General features: G+C 47.0%; 1 protein-coding gene across 6 annotated transcripts; it reads right to left on the bottom strand.

The window, feature by feature from the left end:
• Nucleotides 1–1,596: 1,596 nt before the first annotated feature.
• Nucleotides 1,597–19,781, bottom strand: LOC138813840 (zinc finger protein 561-like). Of its 6 annotated transcripts, none has more exons than XM_070002330.1 (8): nt 19,703–19,781; nt 19,330–19,388; nt 14,596–14,745; nt 14,009–14,097; nt 12,028–12,154; nt 11,452–11,532; nt 9,282–9,361; nt 1,597–8,214 (listed from the first exon to the last, which is right to left on the bottom strand). In XM_070002330.1, the coding sequence occupies exons 3-8, from the start codon at nt 14,618–14,620 to the stop codon at nt 6,829–6,831; spliced, it is 1,788 nt and encodes a 595-aa protein (XP_069858431.1). In that variant the 5' UTR covers nt 14,621–14,745; nt 19,330–19,388; nt 19,703–19,781; the 3' UTR covers nt 1,597–6,828. The 6 variants fall into 6 exon arrangements, 5 of the variants coding, with proteins under 5 accessions (XP_069858431.1, XP_069858432.1, XP_069858434.1 ...); XM_070002331.1 differs by adding an exon at nt 16,527–16,683 and having other exon boundaries at nt 19,330–19,758; XM_070002333.1 differs by having other exon boundaries at nt 1,597–8,058; nt 8,149–8,214; nt 19,330–19,758.
• Nucleotides 19,782–21,950: the final 2,169 nt, after the last annotated feature.

The raw sequence follows: 21,950 nt of genomic DNA, 5'->3' as shown, positions 1-21,950 counted from the left end.
ATACACACACACACACACACACACACACACACACACACACACAATCTACACCTCATAACACATACAATAAACTCCAATGCAGCAGAGATCTAGATGTGGGGGGAAAAAAATCTATGTAGGGAAGTCAAGCAATTTCTTGTCTAGTTAATAAAGATATGCCCAGTAGATGGCAGTAGCACACAAGTTTTATTTGGACAGAGCCTTGACCCAAGCTGCGGTTAGATCCTGATTGGATCTATCCGTCCACAGGCTTTGACTTGGAAGTCAGGACTCAAAAAGGGACTAGGGCATAGAACTCAGCAGAGAAAGGATTCAGGAGGGAGCTTTTGTAATTACGCTCAACAATTTCATAGGGAGCTTCTGGGTCAGAAAGACTGGAAAGGCATCAGACACATGGGGGTTTATAACTGCAGAAATTATTTTATTAAAGGCTAGTGGTATTGGGCTATATAAAGGGATCTACAAAGCAAGTGCTCTATGCATGGCACTGGTGGTTCATGCCTGTAATCCCACTCAGGAGGTTGAGACAAGGATCACGGTTCAAAGCAAGCCTGGGCAGGAAAAGCCCATGAGACTTCTTTTGGGGGTTGGGGGTGTCCAGTTGTGGGGCCTGAACTCTGGGTCTGGCCACTGTCCCTCAGTTCTTCAGCTCAAGGCTAGCGCTCTACCACTTGAGCCACAGCGCCACTTCCGGCTTTTTTCTTTTTGCTTATGTGGTGCTAAGGAATCGAACCCAGGGCTTCATGCATGCAAGGCAAGCGCCCTACCACTGAGCCACCTTCCCAGCCCCAAAAGAGGCCTCTTTTTTTTTTTTTTTTTTTGTCGTGGGGCTTGAACTTTGGGCCTGAGCACTGTCTCTCAGCTCTTCAGCTCAAGGCAAGCATTCTACCACTTGAGCTATAATGCCACTTCCAGCACTTCTGGATTTTTAGTGGCTAACTGAAGATAAAAGTCTCATTGACTTTCCTGCCCAGGCTGGTTTTGAACCTTGATCCTCAGATCTCAGCCTCCTGAGTAACTAGGATTACAGGTTAAACCACCAGCACCTGACTGAGACTCTTATCTCTAATTAACCTTCAAGAAGCAGGAAGTGGCACTGTGGCTCAAGTGGCAGAGCACAAGCCTTGAGGAAAAAAAAAAAAAAAAAAAACCACAGGCACAGGGCCCAGACCCTGAGTTCAAATCCCAGGACTGGCATTAAAAAAAAAAGTACATGTTATCATTTGGCTTTCGTTTCCAACAAAGGGACCTAAAACTCAATTGCTGATTGAGCTATAGCAGTAATTCCCAGAAGCCAACTTGAGTCTGCACTTACAGAGCTCAGTTCTCATTCCTGTTGGTCAAAGCAAATCACAAGACCAGCTCACATCAAAGGGGAGAGGAAACAGACTACCCCACCTTCTTGTTTTTAGAGACTAGGACTCACTCGTAGCCTGGGCTGAACTGGAATTCTCAATCCTCCTCCTGCCTCAGCATCTCAAAGTGTTGAGATTACAAGCATGCAGTACCACACCCCTCCTTCAGATCCAAGTTACCACAAGAATTGGTGTCTGTAATCTCTCTCAAGATATGCTGGTCTGTCAAGGGGTGTATTCTGTTTTTCCAATTTGATCTGTTTAGTGTATTCTGTGAGGACATACATGTGAGTATGCAGGTGTGCTAGAAAAGAATGATGGGCATCTATGCAAAGAGTCTAGTGCACTCAGAAAGACACAAATATTTGTAAGACTTACATTGTTAAAATGAATTTAATGGCTTAGGGAAGCAACTAAAAGAAAAATAATGGAGTCTGTAAGTTTCAAGCATCAGGAATACAATATCAAGGAAAAATATTACCACAGAGAGGAGTCCAGTGAGACAAATGCAGGAAAAGCAAGACGGTACCAATTAATCCGGATTTATTACTGATTACAACATATGTCATGGACTAAGGTCTTCAAGGTAAAAGGATTGTTAGTTGGGAGTTTTTCAAGTACTTAGAAGTTTTTGAAGTCAAACTAAAGTATGTATAGAAAGATACAAAGTCTTAGATTTGACAACTGGTAAGTTCCCCACCAAAAAAATAAAGACACATCTACAAAGAGTACAGAAAGGTTAAACAATAAAAGCAAGCTGACGGCTCATACAATCAGCTGAATTAAAAAAAAAATAGAAAGTTTAAAAAGTTCAAGCCAAAAGTCTACTTTTTTTTCTTTTCAAACCACTTACCAGGTCCCCAATTCCATATATGGGCACACCTGTTTTTTTGTTTTGTTTTTTGTTTACATATGGTTTTGTTATATAGCCCAAGCTGGCCTTGACCTCCCAATCTTTAGCCCTTAGCCTCTTGGGTGCTGAGATTACAGGAGTGTGTCACCATGCTAGGCTTTCCAGACAAATACTCTTTGAAAGAAATCACAAACGGAATAATTTCTGCCAAGATTAACACTTGGGATCAAATGCACAAAGAAAACATTGCAGAAGGCAAAACAAGGCCCAAGGTAAAATTTAATTATCTGACCTGGAACATTAAAAAATATATGACCTTTTGCTATACATGTGAACATGAAACATGTCTAGAAAAATATACTCACGATGTTTAATACTAGAAATCTTCATTGTCCTATAACTATAAAAAGCAATTGAACAAATAGCTTAAAACCAGTATAGAAAAGGGGTACCCAAAACAGTAACAATTATTCTAGATGAGAACAAATATATATGTCAAAAAATTAGGGGAAAAAATGGATTACAGCTCCAGCAGGTATATAACACTGTAATAATGTACATCTAAATACTATTCAGTTCATTTTTATTTTGGTGAAGCTGGGAATTGAACCTAGGGCTCAGTCCAAACTAACCATCCACTGGCCTGGTTATATAAGAAAAACTACACAGACTGGGCCATGACTCAAGTGGTAGAGCACCTATCTAGAAGCATTGGGCCCCGATTTCAAAACCCAGTGTCACCATAAACCAAACCAAAAAAAAAAAAATGCTGATGTTATTCAAACTTATCTATGGAAAAAGCTTTTACAATTAGTAAACACGATCACATGAATTATTTTACAAAATGATCCAGCAGGCTAGGAACAAAACTTAGTTGCAGAGTGCTTGTCTCGATGTGTGAGGCCCTGAGCTTGATCACCAGCACTGCCAAAAAAAGAAAAGAAAAAAAACTAAAAGTAATCCCGTATGTCCAAGCAGAGTATACTTAGAAATGCGAGGTTAACATTACAAAGCCAATAAATAATCCTAGTCAATAAATGAGCACATTTATTTGAGCCCTTTCACTCATTGACTCATTCAAGTATTTAGACATGGAGGACCAGCAACAGGTGGAGGACTTGAGTGTTATCCAGAGATGGTTATCACTGCAGAGGATACTGGGAAAGCAACAACTAACTCCCAGAGGAATTGAGCCTCATGGACATGAATTTCCAACAAATGGAATTATGCAAACACTGGGGAAGAACATCTTTAAAATACCCTCAAACAAGACAGGCAATGAGGCTGGGGACCAGTGGCTCACACCTGTAATCTCAGTTACTCAGGAGACTGAGATCTGAAGATCGCAGTTTGAAGCCAAACCAGGCATGAAAGTCAGTGAGACTCTTACATCCAATTACCAAACAGCTAGAAGTGGAGCTGTGGCTCAAGTGACAGAGTGCCAGCCTTGAGCAAAAGAAGCTGAGGAGAGCCCAGACACTGAGTTCAAGCCCCAGGACCAGCACCAAAAAAAAAAAAAAAAAAGGAAGGAAGGAAGGAAGGGCGAACGAAGGACAAAGACCTAGTTCTTAGTCGGGATGGGTGGCTCACACCTGAAGCCTAGTTACTCAGGAGGAGTAGTTACTCAGAGCTCAGGAACAACACCCAGGAACTGAGTTCAAGTCCCACAACCAACTAAAAACAAAAGCAAAGACAAAAGTAACTTCTGTACCTTTTACCTCCATCCCTCCCAGCTCAGTAATTGGGACCAATCTCAGCCTTATGAATATTAGGCAAGTGCTGTGCCACTTAATTAAACCTTTAGCCTTAAATTTTATTGGAGGGGAGAGGAAGGGTAGGGTAAGGAGAGGAGGGGAAATTTTAAATGAATGTATAAGCCAATTGGTCTGTGGTATATCGTTTTGGCAGCCTAACCTGAAAATACCACAGATTTTGGTATTGCAGTAAAAATTACCTAAAAATGTGCAAGGTTTGAAAGTTGGATAATAGGTCAAAGGTACTCTGTGAGAATTCACCTGGAAATCTAGAACACATTATTAGAAAATAAAGTGGCCAGACACTGGTGCTTATACCTGTAATTTCAGCTACTCAGGAGGCTGGGATCTAAGGATCACAGTTGAAAGCCAGCAGGAGCAAACAAACTCAAGAGCTTCTTATCGCCAATTAACCAGCAAAAAGCCACATCTGGAGGTATGAACCAAGTGGTAGAGCACCAGTCACGAGCAAGAAAGCCCTGAGTTCCAGCCTAGTATTGGTACCTGCGCACGCACACTGCACACGTGCGCGCAAGCACACACACACACACACACACACACACACACAAGGCAATCCTTGGTTGATATTCAATGGCAAAGAATGTGGCAGAATTATTTTGTTTTTTGTTTTGTTTTTTGGTCGGTCTTGGGACTTGAACTCTGGGCCTGGGCGCTGTCCCTGCACTCTTCAGCCCAAGACGAGCACTCTACCACTTGAGCCACAGGGCCACTTCCCATTTTCTAGCAGTTTATTGGAGATAAGACTCTCACAGACTTTTCTGCCTGGGCTGGCTTTGAACGGTGATTCTCAGATCTCAGCCTCCTGAGTAGCTAGGATTACAGGCGTGAGCCAGAGCGGCACCTGACTAAGAATTGTATTCTTGAATTCTGTGGAAGGTAGGATTTGAGAATGATAAAATCAAAACTTCATTTGAGATCAATACTGTTGAAGGAACAGTTTTATTTTGTTTTGTTTTCTGAAGGAACAGTTTTTTAGTAAAATACAAAAAAGAGAATCAGTCAGGCACTGGTTGCTCACACCTATAATCCTAGCTACTCAAAAAGCTGAGATCAGAGGACTGAGGTTCACAGCCAGCCCAAGCAGAAAAGTCCATGAGACTCTTATCTCTAAAGAACCAACTAAAAGTCAGAAATGGAGCTATATCTCAAAGGGTAGAGCACTAACCTTGAACAAAGTGATAGTGCCCAGGCCCTGAGTTCAAGCCCCAGGACCAGCACCAAAAAAAAAAAAAAAGGAAGCAGAACTTGGAGACATGGAAAACTTTCCTATCTGTATTGCAAAATCTGGAGACACATTTTAAAAGGACAATGCTGATGGAAGGGCTGAGCAAGCACCTGACAAAGGTCATGAGTAGCATCCCTGGACGAAGTCAGCAATGTCAGAAGAAGAAAGGGCCCAAGACTGGCTTACACTAGCATTACAATGCCATTTAAACCACAAATGGACACAAAAGGTGGGACAAGAAAAGACTTTGGCCAAAGTTGATGGCCTGTAATCCTAGCTACTTGGAAAGCTAAGATTGAGGATCGCAGTTCAAAGTCAGCCCAAGCAAGAAAGCTTGTGAGCCTCATCACCAATTAACTACCAAAAAAGCTCAAAGTGGAAGTGGCACTGTGGCTCAAGTAGTAAAGTTCTAGCCTTGAGCAAAGAAAGTTCAGGGACAGGGACCAGGCCCTGAGTTCAAGCCCTAGAACTGGTACAAAAAAAGGACTTCTAAGAAGGGGGTAGGGCTGGGCACTGGAGGCTCATGCCTGTCATCCTAGCTACACAGGAGGCTGAGATCTCTGAGGATCATGGTCCAAAGCCAGCCCAAGCAGAAACATCCATAACATTCTTATCTCCAATTGACCACTAGAAAACCAAAAGTAGTGCTGTGGCTCAAGTGGTAGAGCCCTAGCCTTGAGCTTAAGAGCTGAAAGACAGCACCCAGGCCCAGAGTTCAAGACCCATGACTGACAAAAATAAAAAGGAGGAGGAGAAGAGGAGGGTAGAGATAACTGGCTGGGAGCATGGACTAGCCATTGAGGACAGACATGGGCTATTCCATTCCGGCCAAGCTCAGTAGGATCAATGAGGTCAGAGATGCCTGGAAATACATCTTTCAGCAATCCCCACATCCCAGAGCACCTTGGCTGCTGAAGAATGGCACGTGAACAAGCCACGCTGGCAGCACTAACCAATGAGGGACAGGACCAGATCAACTCCACTTACCTTACACAGCATTTAGTAATACTCCAAGTACCACCAGCCCAAGCCTTGAGCATTCAGGCTCAAGTGCACAAATGGGTTTGGGGGGGTGGAGGGGTGGCGGGAGCGGGCAGGAGGCAGGCAGGTAGCTCAGTGGTTGAGTACTTGCCTAATATGTATGAGATCCTGGGTTTAATCCCCAGCAATGCCCCAAAGATTAAAAACTATAATAGAGTCCCAGGGGGAATGGACAGATCTTATTCAGCCAATCAGGATGGCATCTAAGAGCAGTCAGCTGCTACAAACTACACAAGGCAGTTAAGACTAATTTAATCTAGCCAGGCACTGGTGGCTCACACCTGTCATCCTTAGCTACTCAGGAGTTGAGATGTGAGAATCGTGGTTCAAATCCAGCCTGGGCAGGAAAGCCCAGTAGACTCTTTTTATCCCCAATGAACCATACAAAAAGCCAGAAGTGATGGTGTGGCTCAAGTGGTAGATTACTAGCCATGGGCATAAAAAGCTCAGGGGTAGTGCACCCAGGCCCTGAGTTCGAGCCCTAGGACTGGCAATAATAATTATAATCATTATAATAATAAATAATAATCTGATGCTCTTTGGTGGCACTGTTGGCATTGAAACATGGCAGCAGGTGGGCTAAATGGCGACCCCCATGCCCTCACATTCATAGGGCTTCTCGGTAGTGTGGACCCTCGCGTGTTTCCTGAGGCGGGAGTACACCGCAAAGGCTTTCCCACACTCCTTGCAGATGTAGGGTTTCTCGCCCGTGTGCGTACGCATGTGGATGTTGAGTGACGTGGAGTAGATGAACGCTTTCCCGCAGATGTTGCACACGAACGGCTTTTCCCCACTGTGGATTTTCAGGTGCTTCGTGCGATGGGATGAGGTGATGAAGGTTTTCCCACAGTGCACGCATTCAAATGGCTTCTCCCCGGTGTGAGTCCGCACATGGTGGATGAGGCCGGAGGTTCTGGTGAAGGCTTTGCCACACTCCTTGCACGCGAAGGGCTTCTCTCCGCTGTGGATGCGGACGTGGGTGGCAAGGCCCGAATACTGTGTGAAGGCTTTCCCACACTCCTTACACTCGTAGGGCTTGATGCCCGTATGCGTCCGCAGGTGCTCGGTGAGCTGCGTGGATCGCGAGAACGCTTTGCCACACTCCTTACACTCGTAGGGTTTCTCTCCCGTGTGAACTCGGACGTGCTCGGTCAGGCCCGACCAGCGCAAGAACGCCTTCCCACACTCCACGCACTTGTACGACTTGACGCCCGTGTGGATCCGCACATGATCATTGAGGTACGAGATGTTTTTGAAGGATTTCCCGCACTCCTTACACACGAAGGGTTTTTCTCCACTGTGCGTTTTCACGTGGGCAGAGAGGCGAGAGAAATTAGCAAAGGACTTCCCGCATTCCTGACACGTTTTGGATTTCTCATGGGTACGAGGATGAAGGCTCACGTACTGGGGGAGGTGTGGGGAGACACCAAGGGCTCCCCAACACTGCTTGCACTCACAGACCTTATCTCCTGGGCAGAGTCCCATGGGGTTCTGAAGGCAGGTGAAGTACGGGAAGTCCTTCCCATAGTCCTCACACTTGTAGGGTTTTCTCATGCTGAGAACTGGAACCCGCATAGCCAAGTTGGAGTGAAGGAATCCACTCCCGTATTTTCCCCACTCGTGAGGATCTCTATCCTCAGTCCTCGTATCTGGAGGAAGGTAGGCCTGTTTAAAAAAGGCGTCACCACAATCTGTGCACTCAAAGGGTTTTTCTCGCATCTCGCTTCTCTGGTATATAATGTTCCGGGAGAGGCCCAAGGCATTTCCACACTGATTAAACTCAGACTCATTCTGTCCTGGATGCATTTCCTTAAACAAAGAAAGCACGTCTTTTCCATACCAGCTGCACTCAGACGTGAACCCTGGATCCTCCCTTCCCACAGGGCTATGAAGGTGCACCTGTCCACCCAAGGCTTCTCCACACGGTGAAAGGTCACCCGGCTCCCCTCTGTGGAAGCTGCTTGCCTGTGAATGAAGGATGGATGGGATTAAGGCACTGTGCAGACATACACGTACACTTTACCACCTGAGGGCAGAAACGTTTTTGGTGATCCCTGACACTTCCGATTACACACCATCATTTCCCAAGCTCTTCATTCCTTTCAGAAAAGATGGAGTTCTTGTCCAAAATGCAGTGACTCTGGCTCTAATTGTAATGAGACTGTGTAAATTCTCATAAAACTCCTATGTATAGTAGCATTTGCAGAACTACAAAGCAGTGGCTTCATGCTAGTTTATTTGTATCGTGTGTGTGTGTGTGTGTGTGTGTGTGTGTGTGTGTGTGTGTGTATTCTGGAGCTTGAACTCAGTGTGTGTGTGTGTGTATTCTGGAGCTTGAACTCAGGGCCTGGGTGGGTCTCTCAGCTTTTTTTTTTTTTTTTTTGTCAGTCATCAGGCTTGAACTTTAGGCCTGGGTACTATCCCTGAGCTCTTCAACTCAAGGCTAGTGTTCACCACTTGAGCCACAGCGTCACTTCTGGCTTCTTCTGTTTATGTGGTGCTGAGGAATTGAACCCAGGGCCTCATGCATGCAAAGTGAGCACTCTTACCACTGAGCCACCTTCCTAGCCCTCTCTCAGCTTTTTTGCTCAAGGCTGGCACTCTACCACTTGAGCCACAGCTCCATCTTTAGATTTTCTTTTTTTTCTTCTTTAATGGTTAATTGGACATAAGAATCTCATGGACTTTCCTGCCCAAGCTGGCCTTGAACTGTGATCCTCAGATCTCAGCCTCTTGAGTAGCTAGGATGACAGGGATGAGCCACTGGTGCCCTGCCATGCTAGGTTTACAGCACCAGCCCATGTTAGACTTACGACATTACTCCACACTAGGTTTATGGTACCACATCACACTAGCTGTACGGCATCTCTAAACACACGGTGCACAGCACCTGTCCAGAGGCAGTGCTGTGTCCCACTGGGTGCACAGTACCCCTTACACAGCTCCTACTGGATTTTCCACAAAGGAATTCCGAGAAAATAATTCTCTTTTGTGAGAGCAGGAAATAAGAAATTCCCCTTTGCTGACCTTACCGTTGATATCCCACTGGAAGTTGGTATCCTAAAATAATTCTGAGGCTCTGATCCACAGGTTCTAGGTTGCTCTTCTAATTCTGAAGTTAAACGGAAAGAAAAATATCAGGGCTAATGGAAATCAATGGCAGGCAGAAGGAGTTAAATTGATAAGGGTTATTTGTTCTTGTTTGGAAATCATATATAAGAGAAAGAGTAGGGCTGGGAAGGTGGTTCAGTGGTAGAGTGCTTGCCTTGCATGCATGAGGCCCTGGGTTCGATTCCTCAGCACCACATAAGCAGAAAAAGCCAGAAATGGCGCTATGACTCGAGTGCTAGAGCACTAGCCTTGAGCTAAAGAGCTGAGGGACAGCGCCCAGGCCCAGAGTTCAGGCCCCATGACCGGCCAAAACAAACAAACAAACAAAAAAAAAAAAAAGAGAAAGAGTAAGCCAGAAGTGGTGCACACTTATAATCCTACTACTTGTGAGGCTGAGGCAGGAGAATTAAGTTCAAGTACAGCCAGAAGTACTGAATGAATTCTGTTGAGAGGAAAGAAGGAAGAGGAAGGGGAAGAGAAGAAAAGGACAGATTACTTGAGCATTTTGCTATGTAAAACTTGCAAGCCAAGCCGGGCGCCGGTGGCTCACGAGGCTGAGATCTGAGGGTCACAGTTCAAAGCCAGCCCAGGCAGGAAAGTCTGTGAGACTCTTATCTCCAATAAACCACTAGAAAACCAGAAGTAGCGCTGTGGCTCAAGCAGTAGAGCACTCGCCTTGAGCTGAAGAGCACAGGGACAGCGCCCAAGCCCAGAGTTCAAGCCCCACAACCAACAAAAAAAAAGATTTAGAAAGCCAGGGATTGATGGCTCATGATATAATCCTACTCCGGAAGCTGAGATCTGAGAATCACAGTTCAAAACCAACCTGGGAGCCCAGCACTGGTGGCTCACACCTGTAATCCTAGCTATTCAGAAAGCTGGGATCTGAGGATCACAGTTCCAAGCCGGTCCAAGAAGATAAGTCTATGAGACTTATCTTCAATGAATCATAAGAAAATTGGAAGTGGTACTAGGGCTCAAAATGGGAGTGCACTAGCCTTGAGCAAAAAGCTCAGGGACAGTGCCCAGGACCTGAGTTCAAGCCCTGAGTTCAAGCCCCACAACAGACCAAACAAACAATCTGGGCAGACAAAACCACCAAACCTATCTCCATTTAACAAGCAAAAAGTTGCAAGTAGAAGCATGGCTCTGGTGGTAGAGTATCAACCTTGAGCAAGAAAGCCAAGCTAGAGCATGAGGCTCTCAGTTCAGTACCCATACCAAAAAGTAAATTCAAACAATTAAAGTAAGCCATGCACAGTGGCTCACACCTGTAACCCTAGCTACTCAGCAGGCTGAGATCTGAAAATTGAGATTCGAAACCAGCCCAGGCAGGAAAGTCTGTGAGACTTTTTTTTTTTTTGGGTCCAGTCGTGGGGCCTAAACTCTGGGCCTGGGCGCTGTCCCTCAGTTCTTCAGCTCAAGGCTAGCACTCTACCACTTGAGCCACAGCACCACTTTCGGCTTTTTTCTTTTTGCTTATGTAGTGCTGAGGAATCGAACCCAGGGCCTCATGCATGCAAGGCAAGCGCTCTACCACTGAGCCACCTTCCCAGCCCTGTGAGACTCTTAACTCCAATGAACCACCAGAAAATGGGAAGTGGCGCTATGCCTCAAAGTGGTAGAGTACTAGCCTTGATCAAAAAGAGCTTAGGGGCAGAGCCCTGACCCTGAGTTGAAGCCCAATGACCAGCAAAAAAATTAAAGTAAGAATTTAACAACAATACCAGGTGGTGTGGCTCTATAGTTAAGAGCCTGTGTTGTATACGCAAGACACAGGGTTCCCTTCCCAGCAATGCAGGGGAAAAATAACAAAGACATAAAGACGTGGGTGGAGGGGCAGTCAACATGCTAGCAAGTTCATACAAACTGAGTCTATGAAAGTGGAAGTGGAGATGATTAGAAAATGAAAGGAAGAAAGATCTGCGAAAGCAGCCCACAGGGTTCCCCAGTAGAAGCAGACCAGGTAAGCTGTATAAGGCAGAGCAGAGAGTTGAGCAGACAGTGGCTTCCACCTCCTGACACCAAGTCCATCTGGAGAAACGTCAACAGTGGACGCAACACCAGAGGAACTCATTCACAGATACTCACCCTGAATTCCTGCGCCTTCCACAGGCCCCAACACTTCTTGTGTTAACCAGAGGATCACACGAGGCATGAAGAACTGACACCCTGTGAAGGGAGGGAGGCGGAGAGGGGGGAGGACGAGGACACAAGAATGGCAGAGGCTCATGGAGGTGACTGATGGTAACCTTCATGGACTAAGGAGAGTGCAGGCCCATCCAAAGCAATGATACCCATTCCAAATGTGTGCAAAGGCGCACATTAGGGTCTAGGGGTCGGGTGCTTGCTCAGCCAACTGCAGGCTGATATCTGCTCTATACATTTACAAAGCACAAAGACTTTCATTCCAGGGCCTGCAGGGGTAGGGGTGGAGCTTAGTGGGAGAGCTCCACCTACCCCACCCCTCACAAACACACACAGACATAGATGAATACTGACAAAACAGATCTACTTTGTGGGGAATGGTAGCACACGCCTGTAATCCCAGCACGAGAGAAGCTAAGGAGGCAGGATCATTAAGTTTCAATGTTACTTCTCACTGTGTTCAGATAGTAAGGCCCCCAGTGGGTTCTGGGGTAGGTAGAAGGAAGGATGCAGCCTTACCCAAGGTAGCCAAGTTCTTGTAGTTCTCCAACATCACGTCCTTATACAGGGTTCTCTGAGCTGAGTCCAACAGCGTCCACTCCTCTGGTGTGAATTCCACAGCCACATCGTCAAAGGTCACGCAATCCTAAACCATCACACACACACACACACACACACACATGCTGCTTTGAGCCAACTGTGAGCTCTGCTGGTATTCGTGGAGGAGAACAAATGCCTGGATGTGGCTCTGAAGTCTCCCCAAAATCCTTTCTTCGGAGGGAGCAGGTATCAGGCTAGGGGCTCTGCTTTAACATCACTCACTGTGGCCTCTGACCCCCATGTCTTTTTTTTTTTTTCTTGGTCTCTGGGACTGGGCGCTGTCCCTCAGCTCTTCAGCTCAAGGCGAGCACTCTACCACTTGAGCTACAGCACCACTTCTGGTTTTCTAGTGGTTTATTGGAGATAAGAGTCTCACGGACTTTTCTGCCTGGGCTGGCTTTGAACCATGATCCTCAGATCTCAGCCTCCTGAGTAGCTAGGATGACAGGCGTGAGCCACCAGCATCCAGCCGTCATCTTTGATAGCACTCCTGTAGCTTTATGCTTTTGTGCCGGTACTAGGGCATGAACTAAAGGCCTGGGAGCTGTTCCTTTGCAGTTTTTCATTCAAGGCTAGCACTCTACCATTTTGAACCATAGCTCTACTTCTGGTTTTCTGGTGGTTCATTGGAGTCTCATGAACTTTTCTGTCTGGGCTGGCTTTGAACCACAATCCTCAGATCTTGGCATCCTGAGAAGCTAGGATTACAGGCATGAACCAAACATGACTTTACAGCAGCACTTCCAGGCTAGGAACCCATGTCTTGTTTCTCTATTGTAGCAAGTTCTGAGCACACTGAAGTATCTGGGAAATGTTAAGGACTAAATCCTTAAGCACAAAGATACTGTCTGTCATCTGCATTACTACCTGTCCAAGCACACAGCAAAACAAAAAATGTGGAAGAGCACTGGCCTTCAGCAAAAAGGCCAAGCAAGAACTTAAGACCTGAGTTCAAGCCTCAGTACCAGCATCAAAAAATAAAAAAATTAAAAAGTCAGTTATGTCATCACATGAGGCTTAAGACTAATTAGGAGGAGCCTGGGATAGCAGCTCATTCCTTTAATCCCAGCACTGCACTGAGAAGGCTGAGGCTAAGCTGGGCTACAAAGCGAGTTCCAGGCTAGTATACATGGCCAGAGCCTGTCTCAAAAATAGCTAGCTAGATAGATAGATAGCTTACCTAGCATGATATAATCCTGGGTTCAATCCGCAAGAGCCCCAGGACAAATTATGAATTACTAACAATTGGGACAGACATGCCCGCTTTCCATTCCTCTAGTGCAGTTTTCTATGGAACCCTGTCTACACCAAACCTTTATCAGCATTGAACTCAGCCATGAAATATCATTTATCACTACTGGCATGATTTTTGAGACCAATATAAGGCTGAACTCCCTGGAAAAATTCAACTAAGGACTCAGTCCTTTTGGTGAGATTGTATTTCCTTTAAGAAGTTCTGGCCACGGGTGGTAGTTGATGCCTTTCATCTTAGCTAGTTGGGAGGTAGCTCTGACTGCAGTTCAAAGCTATCCAGGGCAGAGTTAGGAAGACTCCTCCCCTCCCCGCCGCCCCGCCCCCGTCCCCCCACCACACCATCATCTCAACAAACAAGCTGGGGGTGGCAGTACACATCTACAATTCCAGCTACGCAGGACCCATAAGTAGGAGGATCGCAGTCTGAGGCTTATTCAAGCTAAAAGTGCTAGATCCTATCTGAAAAAAAGTAACGAAAGCAAAAAGGGCTGAGGATATGCCTCAAGTGATAGAACACCTGAGTGCAAGGTTCAAACCCCAGTACAGGGTGAGTAACAGAACTCTGCAGGTGAGTATATCCAGAAGGAAGGTGTGTAGCTTGTGGAAGGAAGGGCTTGCCTCTGTAGCATTGCACCCTTGCTTGTACCTGGGAACAGCTTTCCTGGCGGTCAGCCACTGTCCCATCTACTGCCGACTCTTCTTCATATACGTGGACAGGCTCTCTGAAAAGAAGGCCTGGAAGGAAACACAGAGAGAATCAGAACCCAGAGGGGCCTTTAAGGGTGGGGCAGTCCTGGGGCTTGAACTCAGGGCCTGGGCACTGTCCTTGAGACTTTACACTCACGGCTAGCACTCTATCCCTTGAGCCATAGCTCCACTTCCAGCTTTTTGGTGGTTAATTGGAGATGTCTCGTGGACACCAGGCGTCCCATGGCTCATACCTCAGGAGACTGTGAGATCTGAGGATTGTGGTTTGAAGCCTGCCGGGCAGGAAAGCCTGTGAGACTCTTATCTCCAATGAACCACCACTTCCAGCTTTTCTGAGTAATTTATTAGAGTTAAGAGTCTCACAGACTTTCCTACCTGGGCTGGCTTCAAACTACAATCCTCAGATCTCAGCCTCCTGAGTAGCTAGGATGACAGTGTGAGCACTGACAACACAGCTCCCATTCAGCTCTTGGTAAAGGAAGCAGCTGCAGAGCCTCGCCCATGGAGGCCACTAGGAGGACTTACCATGGCAGAGATCGATGGCTGCCATCCTCTAAGGCTGGTGGTGCAGGAAGCCCACACACTCCCTTCCCTGGGGCCAAGGCGAGCACAGCTTAGGAGTCCAAGTGGACAGTGGCATCCCCCATTCCTCCGTATTCAGGGTGACATGGAGTCCTGTTCACAATCAGTGGTCAGCAACAGCAAATATCAATCATTAAACATCACACATGGGTTTTTGCTCTCTGAAACTAGTATCGTCTACTCGAGAACCATGATATAACATCAGCTAACTTTGTGTGTGTGTGTGTGTGTGTGTGTGTGTGTGTGTGTGTGTGTGTGTGTGTGTGTGTGTGCGCGCGCGTGTGTGCACGCTGGTTCTGGGGCTTAAACTCAGGGCCTAGGCATTGTCCTGGCATGGCTTAGTGCTCTACCACTTGAGCCACAGCTCCACTTCTGTTTTTTTCTGGTGGTTAACTGGAGATAAAAAGTCTCACAGAATTTTGCTGCCCAGGCTGGCTTTGGACCTCGATCCTCCTGAGTAGCTAGGATGACAGGTGTGAGCCACCAGCATCCAGCTGTACCACCCTTTTTTTTGGGGGGGGGGGTCTGGTAGTGGGGCTTGAACTCTGGGCCTGGGTGCTGTCCCTCAGCTCTTCAGCTCAAGGCGAGCACTCTACCACATGAGCCACAGCACCACTTCCGGCTTTTTTCTTTTTGCTTATGTGGTGCTGAGGAATCGAACCCAGGGCCTCAGGCATGCAAGGCAAGCTCTCTACCACTGAGCCACCTTCCCAGCCCCCCCCCCCTTAGTTTTTTTTCTACCTCAAGGCTAGTGCTCTACCACTTGAGCCAGCTCACTTCCAGCTTTTTGCTGGTTAGTTAGAAATAAGAGTCTCACAAACTTCCCAGCCTGGACCGACTGAGACACAGTCCTCCTATCTCAGCCCTCAGAGTAGCTAAGATTACATGCAAGAGCTACAAGAACTCACTCCCAAGGGCTGGGATTACAGGCATACCACATCACCCAGCACACAGCATTACTTGTAAGAAATAGAAACCCACTTCACTGCAGAGGAACTGTAATACATGCACGTCTGCACAATCAGGTGGCTGTATCAGATGCCTAATGGACATGAGGTAGAACTTCAAAATGAAGGCTCAGACAGGGCAGAGGGTGGAGCTCAGTGACAGAGCAATTGCCTAGATCCTCACGTAGGAACATGCCTTCTACTCCCAGAGCCATAAAGGGAGAAAATGTTAGGCAAGGTAGCTCACACCTGTAATCCTAGCTACTCAGGAGGCTGAGATCACAGTTTGAAGCCAGCCCAGGAGGGCAAGTCTGTGATACACTTATCTCCACTTAAGCACCAAAAAGCCAGAAGTGGAGCTGTGACTCAAGTGGTCAAGCGCCAGGCCTGAGTTCAAGCCCCAGACTACAACTCCCTTCCCCCAAAGAGCTAAGGAAGTACCCACATAAAGTACACCTTGATACCAAGTACAGAAGGAAGAACTGTAGGGATGTATTTTCTCTTTCCAATTATTTCAATCAATCTATCGATTTATTTATTCTTGTGCTGGTCTTGGGGTTTGACCTCAGGGCCTAGGTACTGTACATGAGCTTTTTTTTTTTTTTTTGCTCAAGGCTATATCACTCTACCACTGTGAGTCACAACTGCATTTTATCTTTTTGCTGGTTTATTGGAGAAAAGAGTCTCACAGACTTTCCTGCCCAGGTTGGCTGAGAACTGCAGTCCTCACCTCTCAGCCTCTTGAGTAATTAGGATTATAAAAGAGCCATCAGGTCCTGGCGTGCGTGCGTGCGTGCGTGCGTGCGTGCGTGTGTGTGTATACATATATATACTTACATATACACATTTATTTCTACATACTTATATATATATTTATTGTTATATGTTTGTATATATTTTTAACACAAATATTGCAGGTTAACTTACAATTTTAGTCTTGAGCCGTACTCCCAACCCTTTTGGCTTTAGTTTTTTGTTGTTTTTTGTTTGTTTGTTTGTTTTTGGTTGGGACTTGGACTCTCAATCTTCCTTAACTTTCTCTGGTAGCTGTGATGACAGATACACATTACCACCCACAGACTTCCTGTTGAAAAGGGATATCATCTAAATTTTTGCCTGAGTTGATCTGGACCTGCAATCATCCTAATCCCCGCCTGCCAAGAAGCTGGGATTACAGGTGTGCACTACCACACCCCAAAACACTGGTTTAAGTAGTTCTCCTTGGCCCTGAACATGGTAATTTTTGTCTGCAGGGCTGGGGGAAAAGAGGTCAGTTGGTAATAGTGTTTGCATTGCACACCTGAGGCCCTTATGAAACACCCCCACCACCACAAAAAATAAAAGCAAAACTTTAAACCGGGCACTGGTGAGTCATACCTGTAATCCCTGCTACTCAGGAGGCTGAGTTCTGGGGATCAAAGTTCAAAGACAGCCTGGGCAGCAAAGTACATGAGTCTCTAAAATCTCCAATAAACTACTCAGAAAAAGCTGAAACTGGCCCTGTGGCTCAAGTGGTAGAGCGCTTGCCTTAAGCAAAATGAAACTCAGGAACAGTGCCCAGACCAGCCCACATAGACACAAATTTTTTCCCAGTAGTGGGACTATTAGAGAGACATTAAAGGAGGGAAAACTTCAGCTAGGCAGGCTTCAAGTGGAAGAGCACCTGTCCAACAAGGCTGAAGCCATGAGTTCAAACTCCAGTACTAGCAAAAAGTAAAAACATTATCCAGACACCAGTGGCTCACACCTGTAATCCTAGCTTCTCAGGAGGCTGAGATCTGAGGATTTCATTCAAAGCCAGCCAGGGACAGAAAAGTCCATGAAATTCTTATCTCCAATGAACCACCGAAGAACCAGAAGAGGCAATGGAACTCAAGTGGTAGGGTTCTAGTCCAGCAGTATGAGGCTGTGAGTTCAAACTCTAGTACTGCCAAAAATGAGGCAAATATGGTCTAATGTCCAGCCAATGTCAAAACATCTCTTCAGAGACCTTGCTGCAGGAAAGTGGTCCCTTCATTTACTGTGGAATTGATTCCACAATCCCACACAGGATGGTCTAGAACATTCCCTGGGAAAATGGGAGTCCTAGTTTGGATAGGCAGAACCCCAAAGTGAACTGAAAGCCATTCAAAGAGGCTTTGACAGTTTATAAATACAAACATGTCCTAAGATGAATATTTCTCTTTTTTTTTCCCTTTTTTTTTTTTTTTTTTTTTGTTGTTGTTGTTGGCTGTGGGGCTTGAACTCTGGGCCTGGGCGCTGTCCCTCAGCTCTTCAGCTTAAGGTGAGTGCCCTACCACTTGGGCCACAGCATCACTTCTGGTTTTTTAATAGTTTATTACAGATAAGAGTCTCACAGACTTTCCTGCCCAGGCTGGCTTTGAACAGTGATCCTCAGATCTCAGCCTCCTGAGTAGCTAGGATTACAGGCATGAACCACCAACACCCAGCTTTTCTCTTTTTTTTACCTTGGTGCTGGCACTGCGGCTTAAATTCAAAGCCTGGGTGCTGTCTTTGATCTTTTTTTTATGTTAATGTTTTTTGTGGGGTTTTTTGTTTTTTTGGGTGCTGTCCCTCAGCTCCTCAGCTCAAGGTGAGGGCTCTACCACTTAAGCCATAGTGCCACTTCTGGCTTTTTCTGCTTATGGGGTGCTGCAGACTCGAACCCAGGGCCTCATGCATGCAAGACAAGCACTCTACCACTTAGCCACCTTCCCAGCCCCAATGTTACTGTTTTTACTACTTGAGCCACAGCTCACCTTCCAGCTTTTTGCTGGTTAATGGGAGATTAAGATTCTTGTGGACTTTCCTGATCAAGTTGCTTTTGACTATGGATCCTTCAGATCTCCATCTCCTGAGTAGCTAGGATTACAGGTGTGAGCCACTAGGGTGGCCCAGCTCCTTCCACGTTTCAGAGACAGTCTCACAGACTTTTCTGCCCCAGTATGGCCTCCACCTAAGCTTCTCTAGGTCTCAGCCTCATCAGTAGATAGGATGGACCCATGGGTGCCCAGCTAATGCCTGTAATTTTCAACTGACTGTCAAATAGTTCACCAGAGGGTTAGGAATGTGGCTTCGTGGTAGAGTGCTTGCCTAGCATGCAGGAAGCCCTGAGTTCAGTTCCTCAGTACCACATACACAGAAAGAGCTGGAAGCGGTGTTGTGGCTCAAGTGGCAGAGTGCTCCCCTTGAGCACAGAGAGGATCACGGACACAGCCCAGGCCCTAACTTCAAGCCCCAGAACAGGGGGAAAAAAATAGTTCATCAGAAAATGTATTTCATCAGTTAACTTCATCAATAGTAGCTAACAAAGCCTCCATTCTTTCTCCCAGAAGTCTTGGAGCAGTACAAGCCTAGCATAGCTTAGTGCTAGGGTAGGAATGTGGCCAAGGGTTTCTTAGCATGCATGAAGCCCTGGATTCCATCCCCAACACAAACACACAGCCAGACACACACACATGAAAGAGAGAGAACTGCTTAGTATCCTTGATTTTCTGCAATAAAGAGACGAATTTAAAGTCTCTGCAGGTTTATATTTACATAAAGGCATCATGCAACCTACAGGCTTCCGGAGAGAAAGTTATTTCTTAACTTCCTACTAGAATGCAATGTGCCCCTATTAAACACAAGCCATCCAGAGAAAGCGCAAGTTTCAGATGAAACATTCATTCCCCTGAAGAGAGAGAGAGAGAGAGAGAGAGAGAGCGGGCGCGAGGTTCTCCTGACCCACCTTGCTGCTGAAGGGTGCAGTGCCCGTTCCTCCTGACTCCAACCCAGGCAATTCAATTCCTTGAGAGGAAGGGGGGGGGGGAATAAAAAAATTGTGCAAGGTTACAGTGGAGGCTTTAGAAGGGTGGCCGCGAGGCTGCGAGGACGAGCCCTGATCACACTTCCCGCCCCGGCACCTGGGGTGGGGGTGCGGCGGGGGTGGGGTGGCGGCCTGAGAGGCCCCTCAGCCACGGTGGTCACACCGGGGGCGGGGGAGCCTGCAGCCCCCCGGGGCACGCCATCCGGACGCGTCGGGCCTCTCTGAAGAGCTTCCTTCCATCACCTCGGGCCAAACGCGTGCCTTCACTTCCCCTTTTTCTTCAACCCAGCCTCACCCAGGCCCCGCGGGAGCCCCGCGACCATCACGGAGGGCTGCGTCCCGACAGCCGAGCCCAGGGGGCGGGGAGAAAGGCGGCGATGGGGGGCGGGGAGGAGTTGGTGACATCACTTCCGCTTCCGGACCGGGGGGGCGAACCAGCCACGCAGGACCTTTTCAGGCAAAGAGAGTCTTGTTTCTTTAGCGGTCTCCGATGTATGTGTGTTGGGGAGGGGGCAGGAGGGAAGGGGTGGGCAGCTGGACTTCTCCCCTCCATCCAGAGGGTGGGCTCAACGGAGGGAGGGAGACAAGGCTGAAAGAGACCCCGAGGCCCAGCTGGAGGTCAGAACGTGGCCGAGGACGGCGGCTCTAGAGGGGGCGGTGGGCGTGGTCTTGTGGGTGGGCGTGGTCTGTCTTGAGCCAGCGCCGTGTGGATGGAGAAACCTGTGGGGCGAGGATGAGGGTGAGGATGGGGGTGGGGAGGGGGGGGATGGCCCCTGGGGATGCTGACAAAAGCTTTTCCGCCCGGCCTCTCCCCACGCTTCCCCGGGGCCTCCCGGTAATCTGCTGTCACGTTGCTTAAATCTGCCAACCCCCCGTCGAATGACCTGTCTCCATTCAAGCAATAGCAGGCCATCTTTAACATTTATTATTATTATTTCAAAGCCCTTCGCTGGTGGCTCTGATGCCTGTAATCCTAAACCACTCAGGAGCCTGAGATCTGAGGATCATTTGGCGAGCCTTGGGCAGGAAAAGCCTGTGAGACTTGCTTTTTGGCCAGTCCTGGGGCTTGAACTCAGGGCCTGGGCACTGTCCCATTGCTCAAGGCTAACACTCTACCATTTGAACCACCGCGCTAATTCTGGCTTTTTCTGTTTATGTGCTACTAAGCAATCAAACCTAGGGCTTCATGCAGGCTAGGCAGCACTCTATCACTAAGCCACATTCCCTGCCCCTTGAGACTCTTCTGTCTCGATTGAACCACCCAAAAAAATGCTGGAAGTGGAGGTGTGGTTCAAGTGGTAGAACACCAGCCAGAAAAAGCTAAGGGGCAGACCCCAGGCCCTGAATTCAAGCCCCAGTACTGGTACAAACACAAGCAAAAACTTTATTTGAATTTCTTTTTTGTAATATGCTAAAACCTTAATTGTTGATTCTGTTGTATTTTTAATATTAAGAAAGTACTTTTGTATGCTCAGGTTTGGGTGTTTTTCCCCTCAAATTTTTCCCCCCACATTTTTCAAATGTATGCTTCTCGCTCTGCTTTTTTTTTGGGGGGGGGGTCCGGTCGTGGTGCCTGAACTCTGGGCCTGTGCCCTGTCCCTTAGCTCTTCAGCTCAAGGCTAGCACTCTACCACTTGAGCCACAGCGCCGCTTCCGACTTTTTTCTTTTTGCTTATGTGGTGCTGGGGAATCAAACCCAGGGCCTCAGGCATGCAAGGCAAGCACTCTACCACTGAGCCACCTTCCCAGCCCCTCTCGCTCTGTTTCTACTCTCTCTGTGTCTCTGTTGGCTTTCATTACTTGTGACTTAAACAGAGGGCTCAAACCCCCCCCCATGCCATGTTACAAAATAACTACATTTTTCCATTGTGCAGCAATGGTTTCTAAAGTTTCTTCTCTCCAGGAATCATGTTTGCTGTGGTTTTTATTGGGTGTCTTTTGTGGCATTCTGGTTATGTTAAATACTGGCTTACTAGCATATTTCATCAATAGTTGGTGTGCATTATCAAATCAGCCTTAGGAAACTGCCAAATTTGAGCCCATTGTTGCATCCTCTGCTGTACCCAATACTACCTTTTTGTGGTATGCTTGTATTAGAGCAGGACCTCATGCTCTCACTGAGCTTTTTTTCTCTCCCAGCTGATCCTCTACCACTTGAGCCTCTCAGTTCTCTATCATAAAGCTGCTTCCATTTTGCTGGAGATGGATTCTCATGGTCTTTTCTTCTTGAGCTGACTTTGAGCCAAGATTCTCTGGGTCTCAGCCTAGAGGATGTAAAAATATTAAATATCATGAGCCACTGTTACACAGCTACACATTTTAGGGTTTTTTTTTCAGGGGGGGGGTGTTTGTTTTGGTCTGTCATGGGGCTTGAACTCAGGGCCTGGTTGCTGTCTCTGAATTCTTTTGCTCAAGGCTAGTGCTCTACCATTTTGAGCCACACCTCCATTTTGGGTTTTCTAATGATTAACTGGAGATGAGAGTCTCAGGGCTTTTCCTGCCCAGGTTGGATTCAAACTACAATCCTCAGATCTCAGCCTCAT

This window comes from Dipodomys merriami, unplaced genomic scaffold (genome assembly GCF_024711535.1).
Source record: "Dipodomys merriami isolate MVZ:Mamm:240054 unplaced genomic scaffold, mDipMer1.0.p SCAF_6, whole genome shotgun sequence".
NCBI lineage: Eukaryota > Metazoa > Chordata > Mammalia > Rodentia > Heteromyidae > Dipodomys > Dipodomys merriami.
Note: the sequence above shows the minus strand (reverse complement) of the source record. Positions and strands in the feature narration are given on the sequence as shown.